General features: G+C 37.0%; 3 protein-coding genes across 9 annotated transcripts in view; 1 reads left to right on the forward strand and 2 right to left on the reverse strand.

Annotated features, from left to right (window-relative positions):
* LOC124947224 (serine/threonine-protein phosphatase 4 regulatory subunit 1-like) overlaps positions 1-10,166 on the reverse strand; it is a 120,238-nt gene extending 110,072 nt beyond the window's left edge. The window contains exons 1-2 of one of the 2 annotated variants that reach the window (XM_047489079.1): positions 10,084-10,166; positions 9,955-9,999 (exon numbers count right to left, since the gene is read on the reverse strand). In XM_047489079.1, the coding sequence (XP_047345035.1) occupies positions 9,955-9,999; positions 10,084-10,090 (52 nt within the window). In that variant the 5' untranslated portion in view covers positions 10,091-10,166. The other variant, XM_047489080.1, reaches the window with a different exon arrangement.
* Positions 10,167-10,660: 494 nt separating this feature from the next.
* On the reverse strand, positions 10,661-14,738 carry LOC124947228 (RING finger and SPRY domain-containing protein 1-like). Its single transcript, XM_047489092.1, has 11 exons — positions 14,551-14,738; positions 14,096-14,426; positions 13,828-13,993; positions 13,574-13,756; positions 13,427-13,493; positions 13,180-13,320; positions 12,924-13,039; positions 12,709-12,852; positions 12,410-12,627; positions 12,046-12,306; positions 10,661-11,973 (listed from the first exon to the last, which is right to left on the reverse strand). Exons 2-11 carry the CDS (start codon positions 14,311-14,313, stop codon positions 11,886-11,888), a joined length of 1,602 nt encoding a protein of 533 aa, XP_047345048.1. The 5' UTR covers positions 14,314-14,426; positions 14,551-14,738; the 3' UTR covers positions 10,661-11,885.
* A 1,108-nt stretch (positions 14,739-15,846) lies between these two features.
* The window catches only part of LOC124947222 (E3 ubiquitin-protein ligase MYCBP2), a 173,524-nt gene continuing 172,909 nt past the window's right edge, over positions 15,847-16,461 (forward strand). For all 6 annotated transcript variants that reach the window (XM_047489066.1, XM_047489067.1, XM_047489070.1 and 3 more), the window contains exon 1: positions 15,847-16,251. In XM_047489066.1, coding sequence (XP_047345022.1) covers positions 16,157-16,251 — 95 coding nt within the window. In that variant the 5' untranslated portion in view covers positions 15,847-16,156. The remainder of the gene's footprint in view (positions 16,252-16,461) is intronic.

Raw genomic sequence — 16,461 nt, forward strand, 5'->3', positions numbered from 1 at the left:
AGGACCACGAGAAAGGCCGCCAAAGAGAAAGAGAGAGAGAGAGAGAGAGAGAGAGAGAGAGAGAGAGAGAGAGAGAGAGAGAGAGGTGCGAGAAAAACCTCGCGATAAAAACAGCGCGGCCCAAGAAAAAGAGAGAGAGAGAGAGAGAGAGAGAGAGAGAGAGAGAGAAAGCCAAATAGATATTCTCGCGAATCTTCTCTATTATTCAGGTGAACGTACTCGTTTCTTCATAAAGGATCGACATTTTTGAAGAAGGAGGTCGGAGATCATCACTGAAAGGTCATCGATCGCACATATATGCCTCGAATAGTATTCGACATGGATTAGCAATCTTTAATCGATAAAAGCTATTTCTCGATGAATCCAATATAATATATCTGAGAAGGAGTACAGGGAGAAAGAGAGAGAAAGAGAGAAAAAGAAAGAGAGAGAAAGAAAGAAAGAAAGAGAGAGAGAGAGAGAGAGAGAGAGGTAGAGAGAGAGAGAGAGAGAAGGAATAATTATGGAGCAATGAGATTTCCAAAGAACGCATTCATCAATGATCTTTACGAGACATGATAAGAAATACGGAAGAAGAAGAAGAAGAAGAAGAAGAAGGAGAAGAAAAAGAAGAAGAAAGAGAAGGAGGAGAAAAAGAAAAACAAGAAGAAGAAGAAGAAAGAGAAGGAGGAGAAGAAAAACAAGAAGAAGAAGAAGAAGAAGGAGAAAAAGAAGAAGAGAAGAAAAAGAATAACAAAAAGAACAAGAAGAAGAAGAATGAGAAAAGAGAGATACAGAAAGAGAAGTATCAACGTAGAAGCCACGACACCGCGAGAGTTAGGATTAAATATAACCGTAGCTCGGGCTATTTATAAAGATTAACTTGTTGGCGAGATAACGAAGGAAGAGATGGAGACAACGGCGCTAAATTGTCGCAACAATTGTGCGAGAACCGTCGGATTCCGGGGACGAAATTCTTCGTGCCACATCGAGCTTCGACCTCGTTTCGCCTACGATACCAATAACGATGAGAAAGGAGAAGAAAAATAGTCGCATCTACATCGAGTGGAAAAATCTCGTGGAATGCGATTCGAATCTATCAAATCGTTGTCTTCTTGATGTTGTCCATCTGTCTGCCTGTCTATCTGTCTACACCACTCTCTCTCTCTCTCTCTCTCTCTCTCTCTCTCTCTCTCTCTCTCTCTCTCTCTCTCTTTCTCTCTCTGTTTTTATGCCAATCGAATATATCGTCCATTCGTAAACAATCTTCAATAACTACCGAAAGATTTTAGTGATATAAAATCGAGGAAGAATGACAAAGATTAGAAAGGATTAGTAAAACAAATAATAATGCCGTCGATTGGCCTGAAAAATCGATAGGAAGAAACGTGGCATGAGAGCGTCATTAAAAAGCAGGAGTTTCATAGCTCACGTATTACGAGCAAAGTTCATGCACCTCGGGCGTGCTTTTTCCCCGACGAAGACGAAGACGAAGAAGAGGACGAAAACGACGACGACGAAGGCGGCAGCGGTGGCGGCAGTGGCGGAGACGGTGGTGGTAGCGGCGGAGACAACAACGACGACAACGACGATGGAACGCCGCATCATCTGGAATTTTATTTACACACGGCGTTCCACTACCAACGCTACTACTACTACTACTATCGTCACTAACACATACATACACACACACACACACTCAAATATTCGTGAAAGAGCGACATCGTCGCGACACGTACTTAAAAAAGAGGGAAAGAATTTTAGGCTCGTCCATTGAGAAGTTACTTTCCACGTTTACACTTACCGCCTAATCGGCTGGGTCGCCGCTTCTAAAGGGAAAAGGAAAGAGAAGAGAAGAAGAGGATTGAGATGAAAAGAGAGAAGTGAAGAAAGACAAAAGAGAAAACGTGTTAGTGCAAGGAAGGAAGAGAGAGAGAGAGAGAGAGAGAGAGAGAGAGAGAGAGAGAGAGAGAGAGAGAATGTGTTACGACATCCTTCCCTCGTTATCGCATCCCTACCGAAGGCACCTGATAACGTACCAGCTGTGCACGCTTCTGTCCGCCACACGATGCCACTTCTCTCGGTTGCATTCACGACGAGAAGGATCGTCGATTCCGTTGCGGATATGATTAATGACGCTATCACTCTTCCTCTTCGACTAAACCACCCTCTTATCATCGATTAGCGTTATCGATTCCGACTTTAGTCGCACGTTCCTTACACTTTTGAATACTACGAAGGAATCTTATAGTTTCTCCTTCTCCTTTCTCTCTCTCTCTTTCTCTCGTTCTTTTTCATACACACTCCGTTACACTTTATCTTGTTTTCTCTCATTCCTCGTCTAACTCGTGCGACTCGGATCATTCTTGACGATTTATCATCACGCCGCTTTCTCCACCGACTATCCTTCTCTCCTCCTGAAATGTCTTCCTTGTTACTGCGAAATCCGAATCGTCACTCTCGAGTGCAGCGAACCGTGTAAAAGAGCGAAAAGAGCAAAGAAATCGCCAAAGAAGAAGGAAAAAGGGAGAGAGAAAGAGAGAGAAAAGGGAAACCGTGTACTTCTTTAAACGCCCAGCATTCGCCCTCGACGATCGTTTGTTACAGTTTTTCGACGTCTACGAGATTACTCTTTTCCGTAAATTTATTCCTCCGGCTAATAGCGCGTGTTAGCTCGAATGAACGAAACCTTATCTATAGTAGGTGTCTTTTTATTTTTAGAAAATAACATTTCCGTACTTCATCGAAAGCATTATAAATACTTCCGATAAAGTAAAATAATTAAAAAATTAAGAAACAAGAAAAAAAAAAAAACAAAAGAATTGTGTTTAAAGTTAAAAAAAAAAAAAAAAGAAAAAAAAAAAAAAAGAAAGAAAATGAAAATAGATCGATCCTCTCGTTTTTCTTAACGGAAACTCACATTTCTCCCTTTAATCGTCTCGCTAATTATCTTTTTTTTTTCTTCTTTCCTTTCAAAAGTCAAGGTCACAGCGACGAGGGTAAGGCCAAAGAAAATAGAGGACTAAAAGCGTCGACGTTTCTCCGAGATTTTTGAGAACTGAGCGTTTTTATTCGAATAAAAGCCAGTGGCATGCTTTGATCTCTGGTCCTTTGAAGGGTCGTTGAATCGACTCGAAGCTGGGGCGACGCGTTAGTTTTACGTTGCTTGTCCCACTGCCCTTATACGCGTTCGAAAATTAGCTAGATTGTTTTTTTTTCTCTTATACTTTTCTTTCTCTTTCTCTTTCTCTCTCACTCTCTCTCTCTCTCCTCCCCCTGTCTCTCTTTCTCTCTCATCTCCTCCCTTTCTCCTCACCCTTCCTTCATTCAGAACATCGAAAGCGAACCAACGAAGGGTTGCCGGTTTTTGGAGGTACGTTAAGAGCTGAGGAGGATGCAAGTATGAAGGGTGCGTTTACATAGAACGTTTCCATTTCCCGACTATCCATCGATCCTCGACATCCATGTAACGCGATCAAAACTTTTCCTGTTACGATAAAATACAGGAAAGAGTCAGCTGGACGATTAGAATCGACGATTGTGTCACGTTAAGGGCATGTAGATGCAGGTAAAGCGAGTTTTTTTTTCTTTCTAGAGAGTACAAGCAAATTACATTAAGCGATTCGAGCGAACTACGAGAATAAATCGAACGCTGAACCTATGGCTCGAAGGTCGGCTCGAAACTTTCGAGAGACGCTACGACAAATGTGACACGCAAAAAGTGTCGAACTTGAAGCTGAACAGAAAAAAAAAAAAAAAAAAAAAAGAAAAAAAAAATAGATAAATAAAACGAACACGAAAGAACAAATTTCTTATACAAAAGACAATATTGTAATAGTCGAGAAGTTGAGCTGAAAAAATTGTCGATCTTTCCTATTAAATAATGAATAATTCTCTAAGATATATTTCCCTAGAATTTCTTTTTTATTTATTTTTTTTTCTTCTTCTTTTTTTTCACTTATTTATCAGAAACCATTCGAATTTCATCGAAGGACACGCGCGAGGGCATCGTCCTCCACGTCACTTTATAACGTTAATTAACGTTCGGATTATTAATTCGAGGATAAGAAGATAGCTATCGATATCTTTCATCGTTCGGTATTCCCTTTCCCACGTTCCCGATGAGAAAGATTATACAAGATTTCTGACGTCAAAGGGCGACGCGGTCATTGGCTGGATATAGGAATTTGTCTCTGGCACGGGACGCTCCTGTAATTAGCCACGATCGATGGATGAAAGGAGAAAAGAGAAAGACAGAAAGAAAAAGAAAAAGAAAAAGAAAGAGAGAAAGAGAGAGAAAAAAGATGAGAAGGAGGGAGAGTGCCGTTTGACTCGTCATTGTGTGTGGTGTTGGAAAAAGAGTTGGGTAACGAGCGAGAAAAGGAGAAGGATGGAAAGAAGGAAAGAAAGAACGAACGAAAGAACGAAGGAAAAAGCGAGCTGAAGAAAAAAGTGAGTGAGAGCAGGCGAGAGAGAGAGAGAGAGAGAGAGAGAGAGAAAGAGAGTGAGTGAGAGGGGTAGGGGGCATAGTTCGCGCTCAGTGCTCCTTGCTCGTTAGTCACGGCCTCGTCTTTATGAATGGGTTCGTTCGTGGCTTACGAGGAATCGTACTATCTCTACTACAACCATTCTCCTGGTCTCTCTCTTTCTGCAACAGGGTGTCAGCCGTCCTCCTCCACGCCTACTCCGCCGCCTCCTCCTTCTCCTCCTCGAGGGAGTCGCTTGAAACCCCTTACACAGAGAGAGTCACCGACAATGGAAGGCGGTCGCGAATCGATCGTCTACCTCGTCGCCGGCGCCGACTACGCGCGGTAACGTATTTCGCGTTTTCACGGATGGAACGAAGAGAGCGAGAGAACGAGAAAGATGAACAAAATAGGGGGGAAAAAAAAAGAAAAAAATTTTTAAATTTAAAAATTTAAAAATTAAAAAATAATAATAAAAATATAAATTAATAAATAAAAAGAAATAACTAGAAATAATATCCGAGAGAAACGATTTCGAGTATGAGCGAATCTGAACGACTAAATTTGAAGTAATATTTCTTATCAACGTTGTGATACTGTCAACGTGTAATCAAACGGGATGGAGAAGGAACATAAAAATGATAAAAACGAACGAACGAACGAATGAGGGAACGACCGGTGGACCCTCGAAATGTTAAAAAAATTCATTAGTCAGTGACTTTCTCGAATCGCCGAGAGAAGAAATAGAAGCGCCGAAATATTGTGAGAGTATCGCGCGTAGGGCGCGGCTGATTCTCGTCTCTTCGGCAGAGACGCGAACGCAAAGGAAGGAGACGAAAGACGCGAGGAAGAGAAAGAGGAGATGGTGGAGGAGGAGGAGGAGGAGGAGGAGGAGGAGGAGGAGGAGGAGGAGAAAGAGGATGAGGAGGACGACGAGGAGGATGAGGATGAGGAGAAGGTGAAGAGAGGAGAGAAAAGAGGAGGCGTTTATCATTCGTATCGCAGGCCTACTTTGGACCGCGCAGCCTTTTGCGCAGCCTTTTGCCTCTTAGGAGGTCTGCTCGTTCTCCGTAACTAGAAGAGCGAGAGCGAATGAGAAGGAGGTGAAGGAGGTGAAGGAAGAAGAAGAGGAGGAGGAGGAGGAGGAGGAGGTGGAGGAGAGGAGGGAGCCGTCGGTCGCGAGAGAGGACGAGGGGTAAGGGGGGTAAGAGAGAGGAAGGGAAGGAGGGCTGGATGGTATTCGAGGAATGTCATGTAATAATCGGGCGGCCATTTGAGCGTCCGTTTTGACGACAGGCGGCGCCACTGCTCGACTCGCTCGCTTGCTCGCGCGCGCGCCAAGGAGCCTGTCCGAAGGGAGAGAAAGAGAAAGAGGGAAAGAGAAAGAAAGAGGGGGAGGGGGAGAGAGAGAGAGAGAGAGAGAAGTTATGGCTAAGCCTCGTGGCAACGATCGCCGACGATGAACCCCTCTCGACGGGTCCTCTCTCTCCTCACACACACACACACACACACACACAAACACACACACACACACACACATACATACATACATACACATACACACGCGCGCGCATTCTCCTGCTCTCTCCTCAGCGTGGGCCATCGATTATGCGCCGCGAAATTAAGCGCGATAACTTTTCGACGACGAGAGGGCATTCGTGCTTACTCAAAAGGGTGCGAAAGAGTAAAGATATTTTTTTCGTCTCCCCTTGACAAAGGTTCTGTCCATCGCATGAATTCAACCATCACCGATCAGCGATGCTATCCAAACGTAAGAAAGATAAGCATATAGATATTAGAGAAGTTACGTTGTGTATAACGAAGACTGTAAAAAAAGATCGATATCATATTTACAATATGACCGTATGCGGGTCACTCGGTCACGAATACGGCCAAAGTGGTACTTCTCGAAAGAGTAAAATCCATTTGACGTGAACTTACGAAACTCAAGCTCGAGTTCTGTGCTCTGGGACGATTAGAGAAAAATAAGGGGATGATGAAATGGGAATTAAATAAGTAAAATAAATCGTTTTAATGTAACACGGCGATGTTAAGGAGGACGAAAGGAAAGAAGGAAGGAAGGAAGGAAAGGGTGAAACGCTGGTTTAAAAAAAGGGCTGCGGGGTAGGGGATCGAAGCTTAAAACGGGGCAAGCAACGAAAGAAAAAAAACCGGTATTTTTGCGTCGAGCACCAAGGGGTGCATTTCGTTGCGATTATAAAAGGCAGGGCAACCCCCGGTGTGTCTAGACGACGTGGCCTCCTATCAAAAACAGACCACCGAATTGAAAAGCCCGAAAGGGCAAGGAACTCGTCACAATGCCAAGAAATTAAAGTTTCTCTATATATCCACCTATACTCGTTCTTCGAGCACTCACTCTTTCTCTCTCTCTCGCTTCCTCTCACTCTTTCCTATTCTACTTCTTCTTACTCGTCCACGCTGCGACTCTAGTCCTCTCGATGTTAAACTCGACGTCGTGCGAGGGGTAAGGAATAAAAAGAAGAAGAAAAAGAAGAAGAGATTACCTCGCGCGGAATAGACGAAGCTCGTACTTCTCCTTTCGGAAACGTTCTCAAGGGTCTTTAACGCTCAAAACGTAGGAAATTTTCGACGATCATCGTGAAAAGTCGCACGTAGATCCGACAAATCGCGTCATTTCGCACGGAAATTAGAGACGGAAAGCATTGACACTCGAGAAACGTCCGACCCGGTAGCTGTCACCGCCAGTCCCTGAATAATTTACATAATCGCGGCTGATTACCAGCAGTTACCAGGGCTCCCATACGTATCTACTCGTTGGCGCGCGACATCGACGTCATGGTATATCCTTGAGAAATCCCATAAACGTTTTCATAGAATCGATGATTTTCAAGTATCAAGATCAAACGCCCAATCTTCTTATCTCGATCGAAATGCCGCATTTAACGTAATAAATAATCTTTTAGTAATGTCGAAAGCACGATGGTAAAATGTAGATTACCGATAAATTAATGTCTAGATCATTTAAAATGAATCGTTCTTTTCTCGTTGATATATGACGAAGAATTCGCGGAATCCACGATGATTCGTTCGTTCTTTCAATACGAATCATTCATTGACGTTTTGACGTAAGTATGAATCAGAAAGGAGTCACCTGCATCGTTCAAAGATAAATCATCAAATATTCTATAGAGATTTGAAATTATTTGAAGGACGAACTTAGGACGGTCAATGAACATAATTCGCGTGATTCGATTTCTTAAAAGAACTAAGGATAGGATAAATCTATGGACAAGTTTTATACCGTTCGTCTCGCTCGTCGATTCGTTTATATATATGAAACAAACTGCCCTTGAAACAATCTTCTTTAAACGAATGAATCTACTATTTGAAGTTCTCTCTCTCTCTCTCTCTCTCTCTCTCTCTCTCTCTCTCTCTCTCTTAATCTCTCGACATTAACAAGAGATAAAAAAAATTGCAAGATAGTACAACGACAGCTACGGTTTTTTGATACTAATCAAGATCGAGCAATTATTTCAAGATCGTTTCGATGCTTCGAATTTTTTTTTTCTATCTACGCACATTTCGGAATATGAACAAACGAAGCTGATAAACTCTGGAATGCTAGATAAAGTCAGCTATAGGGCCAGCTATGAGTTGGCAGTAAAGTATTAACGCGTGTGTTTCTAAATATTTTTTTTTTCTACATATATGCTTCAAGGGGTACATGTTGAGAGCGTAAAAGAGGAAAAAAGAGATAGATAGATAGATAGATAGATGAAGAGAACGAGAGAAAGGGAGAGAGAGAGAGAGAGAGAGAGAGAGAGAGAGAGAGAGAGAGAAAGAGAGAGAAAAGGAAAAAGAAGGAGAGAGGGAGAAAGCGGAATTCATCTGACCCACGTAAAATATAGGTTTTATCGGGCCAGAGGGTCCAGCTCGATAAGAACGTCCGAGTGCTATGCGTCAGACTCGGAAGTTGACTCTTTATTTACTAAAAATTGATGAAAATAAAATTATTTATGAAATAGTAAAAATGCGTATCATAATAGTCAATAAAACGCAATGCCTTTATACAGTTTAGGATAATTACGTTTTTTCGTAATGTGTAAGAGTTCTCCGAAAATCATTGAATCACTCTAGAGAAGAAAAATCAACAAACTGGTACAATACGTCTACGATAGATGGCACTAGTAAATATATACGATAGGTTAAGAGCCGAGATCAGTCACCCTGGTATATGTATAGGAAAGATCGTATATTGGCGCCTTCTTTCCTTTGATATTACCCGAAACGTCGCCATTTTCTCACAAAAACTCACCTTACCTCCTCATTGCCTAAATTACAAATATTATTGTATTTACAAATATACGATAATGATTACAATATAAACGTTAAACCATAAAAGTTACGAATCAAATAAAGTACATCAAGTACTCCGTATTCCTAACCTCTTTGTTTGTTCTTTATTTAAAGAAATATATCGAATAATACGTATTCTTCTATAAGAATATTTGAATATTCGAAAATGTTCAACGTCATTAACGGTAAACAATAGTTTGAAGCATTTTCGACGAAAGCGTGACGACACTGTAACGAATGTAACTTACTCGTGTCATTGTAGATAACACACATAAGATAACGACTCATTTCATATCACGTTATAATGACAATAAACGAATACAATAAAATATAATAAGAATAAAATTACGTACAAAATGGAACGATCAAACGTATTAGCAGGAAGGTCGTCGTCTTCTCGTAGTCGTGCAAGAAAAGTCCGTAGATGAAGAATGATCAAATTGTGTAGATCGAAATGTCGGGTATCTACGTTAAACGAATTCGCATAAAGGCATCCGGAGGCAGAAAGGAATTTGACAAGGCGCGCAGCGATGGAGTGGCGACGCGAGTCGACCGCGTGCCCTTTTTCTGTTTCCTCCTTTTTTTTTTCGGGCTTGGCGGTCGAGGTAAACATAAGCGCTCGGTGCATACAGTGGCGCCCCCTAACCGATAAAACGCCATCCAAAATCGCTCTCTCACGCGCGACGACTGTTGTTCTCTCTGTCTTTCTACCTATCACTCTTTCTCACGAGTACACACCACCCTCTTTCTCTCTCTCTCTCTTTTTTCTTTCTTTCTCTTCCTCTTTCTGTTTTCATCTTTCTCACACGCATGCGAGAATGACACACGGGACTCTCGATCAAACGACCGACAACGACTTCGAATCAAGGGAGTTTCCTTGTTTCGCTCTTTCCTTTTATCTCATTTTCTCTCTCTTTTTCGGGTGGTTCCCTAACCTCGAAAAATGATGACTTGCGCGCGCGCGAATTTCCTTCTTGCCTATCATGTCGACCTGTGTCCATGCCATGTTACGTATCATTACGATACGCCACGCGCGCATCGTGCACGCTTCGAATATCGTCGGCATGCCTCCGGTGGTGGGGCTATACTGTCCGTGTGCCGAACTCCGACGACCCCTCGCGCTTTATAATTACGATCATCGTCCTTACAACTATTATTTCATTTTACTCACCCTTGTCCGAGTCGTCGAGGTCTTCTTTTTGCATGTAGGATATATCTGAAACCCACAAAACGGCACAAGTTAAAAGAAAATCCCTCGTGTTTTTGGGCAGCCTCGTAGGATCCACAGTCACTCACTCACCCGCCATGTTGTAACAAACTGCGGCGCACTCTAACGGTGCCTCGTGTAATCAATGCCGATAGCTCGCTACGCGATTTTCTCGAAACTATCGACGACATTCGATAATTTGCGAGATAACGTATCTTCTAAAACAATTTTTGCAAAAAAATGATAGCGACTTTTCAATCATTATTTTCCTTCGGCTTTTTTGCCCAAATAAATATATACGATATCGTTCTAAGATACATATGCGAGAGTACGCAAGCCTTAATATATTTATGTAACACGTAAAGGCTTCTTTGTAAAGAAAAATTCGGGAGTAGGTTATTGTTGATGAGTACGAATGGATTTTATAAAAAAAAAAAAAATTCTTCCAAAGCACATATATAATAAAACATTAGACTTTATATTCCTGCCAAGAATATAATATATATCTTTATCTTTTCCTTCTTGTTCTCGCTTTTTCTATATATGTATTTGTGTCGATATAATGTATAGTAAGATATATCAATATTTTACAGTCTCCTATATAAGGGTTCATGTTACAACATAAAGTTCACTATTTCGTTTCTCTATTTAAGTGAAATATGAAACAATATATGATTATTGTAAAATTTTTATGATGCAAGAGAAAATTGTACATCGAACTATACTTGTCATGGACTTGTGATCCAGTCACTTATCCATTATAAGTGTTTTTTGAATCATAGTTTTATAGGAATCGCTAGCAACTCGAGTATGATATAGCCCCTATAAATTTGTAAATATGTGCTAGTTATTTTGATACATTCAAATTATTGGTAACTGAAAACATGATTTGTAGATTAAAAAATATATGTTTATGTTTGTAGAGGCATATTTTAGAAAAATTCGTGATCCAGTCACAAATTTAATATTTTACATTTGTTTCTTATTATTTTCAAAAAAAGACTGCTAGCAATTCGTTTCTAAATTACACCTAATATATCTTTTAAATGCTATAGTGTAGAAAAAAATATGTATAATCTATGTGTTATCAGTTATAATTAGGCATTTAATTAAAAGTATGTTGTAGGTAAAACCCACATAAAATATTAAGCAGATTGATATAAGTAGCATGTGTTACTTTTCCTAAGCCACCAAAGTGAATTAATAATTAATAATAATTTTAATAAAAAAAAAAGTTACAGAGAATAATTTATTATTTAAATTATTCAAAAAATTACTTGATCATTCATAATCGATCAGTGAGAGAAAGAATAAATCAACGATAGATGGTGCAGAAATTGTAACATTTACTATTGACGTGATTCTGCATCTTGACTTGTATAGCTTAATTAAAATGTAGTATTATCATTAGTCGTATTAAAAGTCACAAAGGAGAAGGCCTCATAATTATGATAAAGTTTTTGGGAATATTCTATGGTTAAAAACCATAGTTCTCTTCTATCAAAATACTATACTACATATAGAGAATTGCATATAATATCACGACTGTATTCCACATATAGTAGATCTCATCAAATTGAATCCTTTAGACCAATTTTTCTTTACCACATATTACATTCAACTTCACGTTACATCTTTATCTATCCCACCATGGCAGCATTACTACTTCACATAATCTGTTTCATACGTACGTGTATACGTGTTAAGTGCATGTCGTTTATTTTAAACGTTGAATAAAACCAATGTTCATAATAGGAACAAAAGAGACTATACGTTAATAGAGGTAAATAACCTTCTATCTTCGTAAGTATCTCCTGATATCGTCTGAGCATAAAGTAATATAACAGACATAATAAAAGTATCTTTTCAACAAATATGGCTTTGCTTGGTAAGTGTCATATACCATCTAAAGCCATTTCATCGATCGTAGCTCTACACATAGGGCATTCAACCAATTGTTTTGAACACGTTTGGCAAAAGCCTCTGTAATAAATATTAATTACGAGGACACATCAAGTATATATAATAAAAATGAGTAAATAAGATTTATCTTACCTATGATTACATGGTAATAACCTTATTGAAGCTTTCTGATCAAAACATAGAGTGCATGAATCTTCTCTAACGCTAAGTCTTCTCAAACGATCTACGTATATATGTCTGGGCAGCACAACTTTGTCTTCTGGATTTAATGAAGCGTGATCATTAAATTTCTGATATTCCCTATCAGTAGGAGGATATTTAAAGGGTACATTTCCAAAATTAAAAAGACATTGCTGGAATGACATGAAACTAGCTGCTGCAAAGAATCCAGACCTAACAAAAGACAAATGAAATATTTGATACGTTTTCATGACTTTGTTTTATAATTTTTTGTTCTTTTTTTTTTTTTTTTTTTGAATTTCAAATGTAAACATACTTCACAGTCTTGAAAACCTGAGTACATGGCTTCAATGGTACTCCATTTATAGAAAATATTATTTCTTGTTTGTTTAAATCCAACAAACATCCTAAAATATCTCCAGCTTTCCAACAAGGTCTATCGTGATATTTTTCACTTCTAGCATTATACCAAATCAGTCTTCGACAGCCATCACAAGCTAATGAGAATTCATCATCTCCTATACCATAACCTTCCTACAGTTAAAAGAAAAAGTGCAATTAGTAATTCAATATTAATTATTTTAATACAAAAATATAAACATATGGACTTCATACATGATTTAAGAAGGTACTATCTTTTGTAGCCCAACCAATTTGCATTACTCCTGTAGTAATTATAAGAGTTTCATAATACCAAATTCCTGAATCTACTTGAAACGTACATCTTACACTTTCAAATGAATATGCATCACAGCGGGCCTAGAATATAAAAAATGGAAATATTAAATAATATCAATAAATATTATTATTTATAACTGATTCATAACTACCTCTAAACCATTTGGTGATATTTTCAGGTACTCGCTTACATCCTTTGTATTTAGCATAACATTAATACCAGTCATATCAACTGCATCATGAGAATACTTTCTACCTTCCATTAAAACTAGAAAATTATAAATAAATGCATTAATATCATTTATATAAAATAGAGTATATCTATATATATATGTGTGCGCGCGCGCGCGCGTGTGTGTGTGTGTGTGTATGTGTAACCATACATACAAATCTTATTGTAATATTTACATAAATTATCCAGGCACCACTGTGCACAGAAACCAACTTGGCGTCTTACATAGTGAAACTCTGTGGCCCATTTTTCCAGTTCTAATAATGGATTTTGTTTTTCTGCTATAAGGCGTTTCTTAATTGTTATTTTATTTTCACCTACAAATAAATATATATAATATCTGTAATAAACATTATTTAAGATCTCTTTTAGAGATCTTTTAAGATTAATTAGGGTAATAATTAATCATAGAACAAAGCTTACTTGTCTGGGCAAATTTTTCTAAAGCAATTAAAGAATATAGTACCACATAAGGTTCAATATCATCTCTCTGAAATAGTAATTTTTGAAAATTAATATTATTCATACTTAAATAATATATTTAAATGAAAAACAAGAGAAATAACATACAAGATTTGAAATAAGATAATCTAATGTAGCGTCTGATAATATTGCTATACTACTAGGACCAGCCAACTTCTCTGCAATGCAGCCTAATACCACACAAATATTTCGCTGTTGCGTTGGACTAGTTTGTATTTTTCCAAGTCTTTGAGATAATTGAAACATATGTGATAAACGTAAAACAGAATCCTATAAACGAGGAAATGTTAAGTTTGACACTTTAATTGTCATATATGGTAGTTACTAATATTTGAACAAACTTTTGAAGGCAACGGCCCGTCATCTAACAATAAAGTAATAACAGAAGGACCTAATGGATTGTGCATAGGAATAACGTTTATCATAGAACTGACTACTTGTATCCAACCATCCTCTTTATCCGCAATGGCATGTAATTTTAACATAGCAGGTGGAGGTTCTTGTTCACTGAAATAAAATTATTTCTATGATATATATTCAAAAATTAAAATAATTTGTAAAAATAATATGATCAATTGTGATTCTATATTAATGAAAAAACGTGCTCACTTATCAACCAAAGATCCAATAACTCCAAGTGTTTCCAGAACAAGCATGTCAATAGCAGCCGATGTTGGAAATTTAAAAGTTGGCGACGTTGTATCGCCAGATACAACTGTGCTTACGTTTGCTTGTGGTAATATAGTATTTTCAGATTCTGCATGATTCTGTTGTCCATTATATGTTTCAAGATCTTCTGGAGTGTCTTTACACAAACAATTGCCCATTCCCACAAATTTTATAATTATTTTCTATGTATTATATAACTATGTAAAATGTATATGCTATATTTACATAAACAAATAACATGCGTATTTTTAAATTCAATATCCATATAGAGCTAAAATGAAAAAAAAAACAAAGATATTCAGTTTACAATCAAGGAAATAATGATTACGAACAAGGAAGTATTTAAAATATTAAAATATTTTATAAATATGAAAGCATAAATAGAAAATAATCACCAATGAAATATTAATAAGTAAAGTCATGTCCTTCTATCATTATTAAACTAATGATTTTTCATATATACGTTCTTAATACAACACCCTGTATTGCGTTGAGTATATATCCAAGATATAATTAAAGCGTAAATTTTGTAATTAAAATTCCAATCAGTCTTAATCTATTATCAACTTATTTCTATAATAATTCTAAAAATGTAAAAAGAAAATTTTATTAAATACGTGATGAAATCGTATATATGAATGAAATTTCAAACATTTCTGGAGATAAATACGATACTTGCTTTAACTCATTGTTTGGTTGTATTATTTTTAACCACAGTCATGTTTAATTATGTTTACCAACTTTCATGAATCGACCATGTCAAATTTTTGTCTTTAAGAAGCCCCATTGAAATTGAAAAAATAATTTGCAGAACCGTTTTAGTAAGGTTATGTTCTTGATGGTCTCAACAGTAATATAAGTATAGCAGGACTCGAGTAGTCGATGTCTATCCTGCGATCGGTCGTTAAGTAACACTATCAGATAAAAAACGTTATAGTTTTATAACGTCTTATTTTTTTTTTTTTTTTTACAATTTTTATACGATTAATGGATAAATATTTAGATTACTATATAGAATATCTATATATAGGCAGATATATTTTTATCTATTACTTTGTATTTTCCTTATTCTTTTGTACTTTTTTTCCTTGAAATATTAAAACTTACAATACTTGAAGATACTGGAAAAGACTTCGAACTATGGTATATAATTATAAAATCAATTAATCAGTACATTTATTATATTATTATATCAATTATCGCAAAGCTTTAAAATTATATTATTTATCTACGTGCAGATATTTGCAATGGAAAAACTTTCATTTGTATATTATAGAGATAGACGTCAAAATGAAGATAATCAATTGTAGCATAAACAAGATTAATACAAGATAAATGATTAAGAAAAGATACGTTTGTACTTTAAAGTTTTATCAGAGGATTATGCTATTTCGATTCATAATCGTTTTTATACATTCGATAAATATAGAACGTAACAATGCTTAAACTGATATTAACAATATAAAATTATAAGAGAAGATATTAATCATTAATAGGCATCTACGATCAAAAAAAAAAAACATACAGAAGAATTATAAAACTCATTTTATTATCATTATAATACTTTGTTAGATTGAACTCAATGACTTCATAAGTTGATTTGCTCGTTTATAGTTAACTATTTTTTTTAAAGCATTTAATTTTAAAAAATCCGCTTGATCATTCTTCGATAATCGAAAGTCGATTCGCCTATTAAAGATCGAAATTGCGAAGCGGTCGCGGTCCGTCTGGTACTTTCAAGACAAATTTCTTGACACGCATCTGATGCGAATCGTTGACTACTTTTTAAATAATACGAGAATAAAATAATGAGTATAGATTCATTGTATCTCATATATTGATAAATCATTTAACTTGCAAAAGAATTTTGTGAATTCACCGAAGGAACTCTTTTACGAACTACGTAAAAATAATCACATGTAGAAGACCGAAGAGTGTCAACGATCAATAGTATAACGAAAATGAATTGGTGAATATTACCTTAAGTATTCCGTGGAAATCATGGTGTCCGGCGAACACGAGAGATTGTTACCCGAACCTGATCATTACACGAAATGCTTTTACGATCTCTTTAAAAATGTAGCTGAAGCGCAAAGGTACGTAAGCGCGTCTAACCTCCCATGATCTTTGTTTACCTGTCACTTTTGATGATGCCTTCGAAAATAGTTATCATTCCTTGAGATTTAATTAAATACCTAAGTAAATTTCTTCAGCAATCAGAAGGTTGTATCGTAGATGTTGTTTACCATACGAAGTACGCAATACAACTGTCTTTATTTTTCTTCAGGAATAACCTCAAATGTTTT

This window comes from Vespa velutina, chromosome 2, assembly GCF_912470025.1.
Source record: "Vespa velutina chromosome 2, iVesVel2.1, whole genome shotgun sequence".
In the NCBI taxonomy this organism is placed as follows: Eukaryota; Metazoa; Arthropoda; class Insecta; order Hymenoptera; family Vespidae; genus Vespa; species Vespa velutina.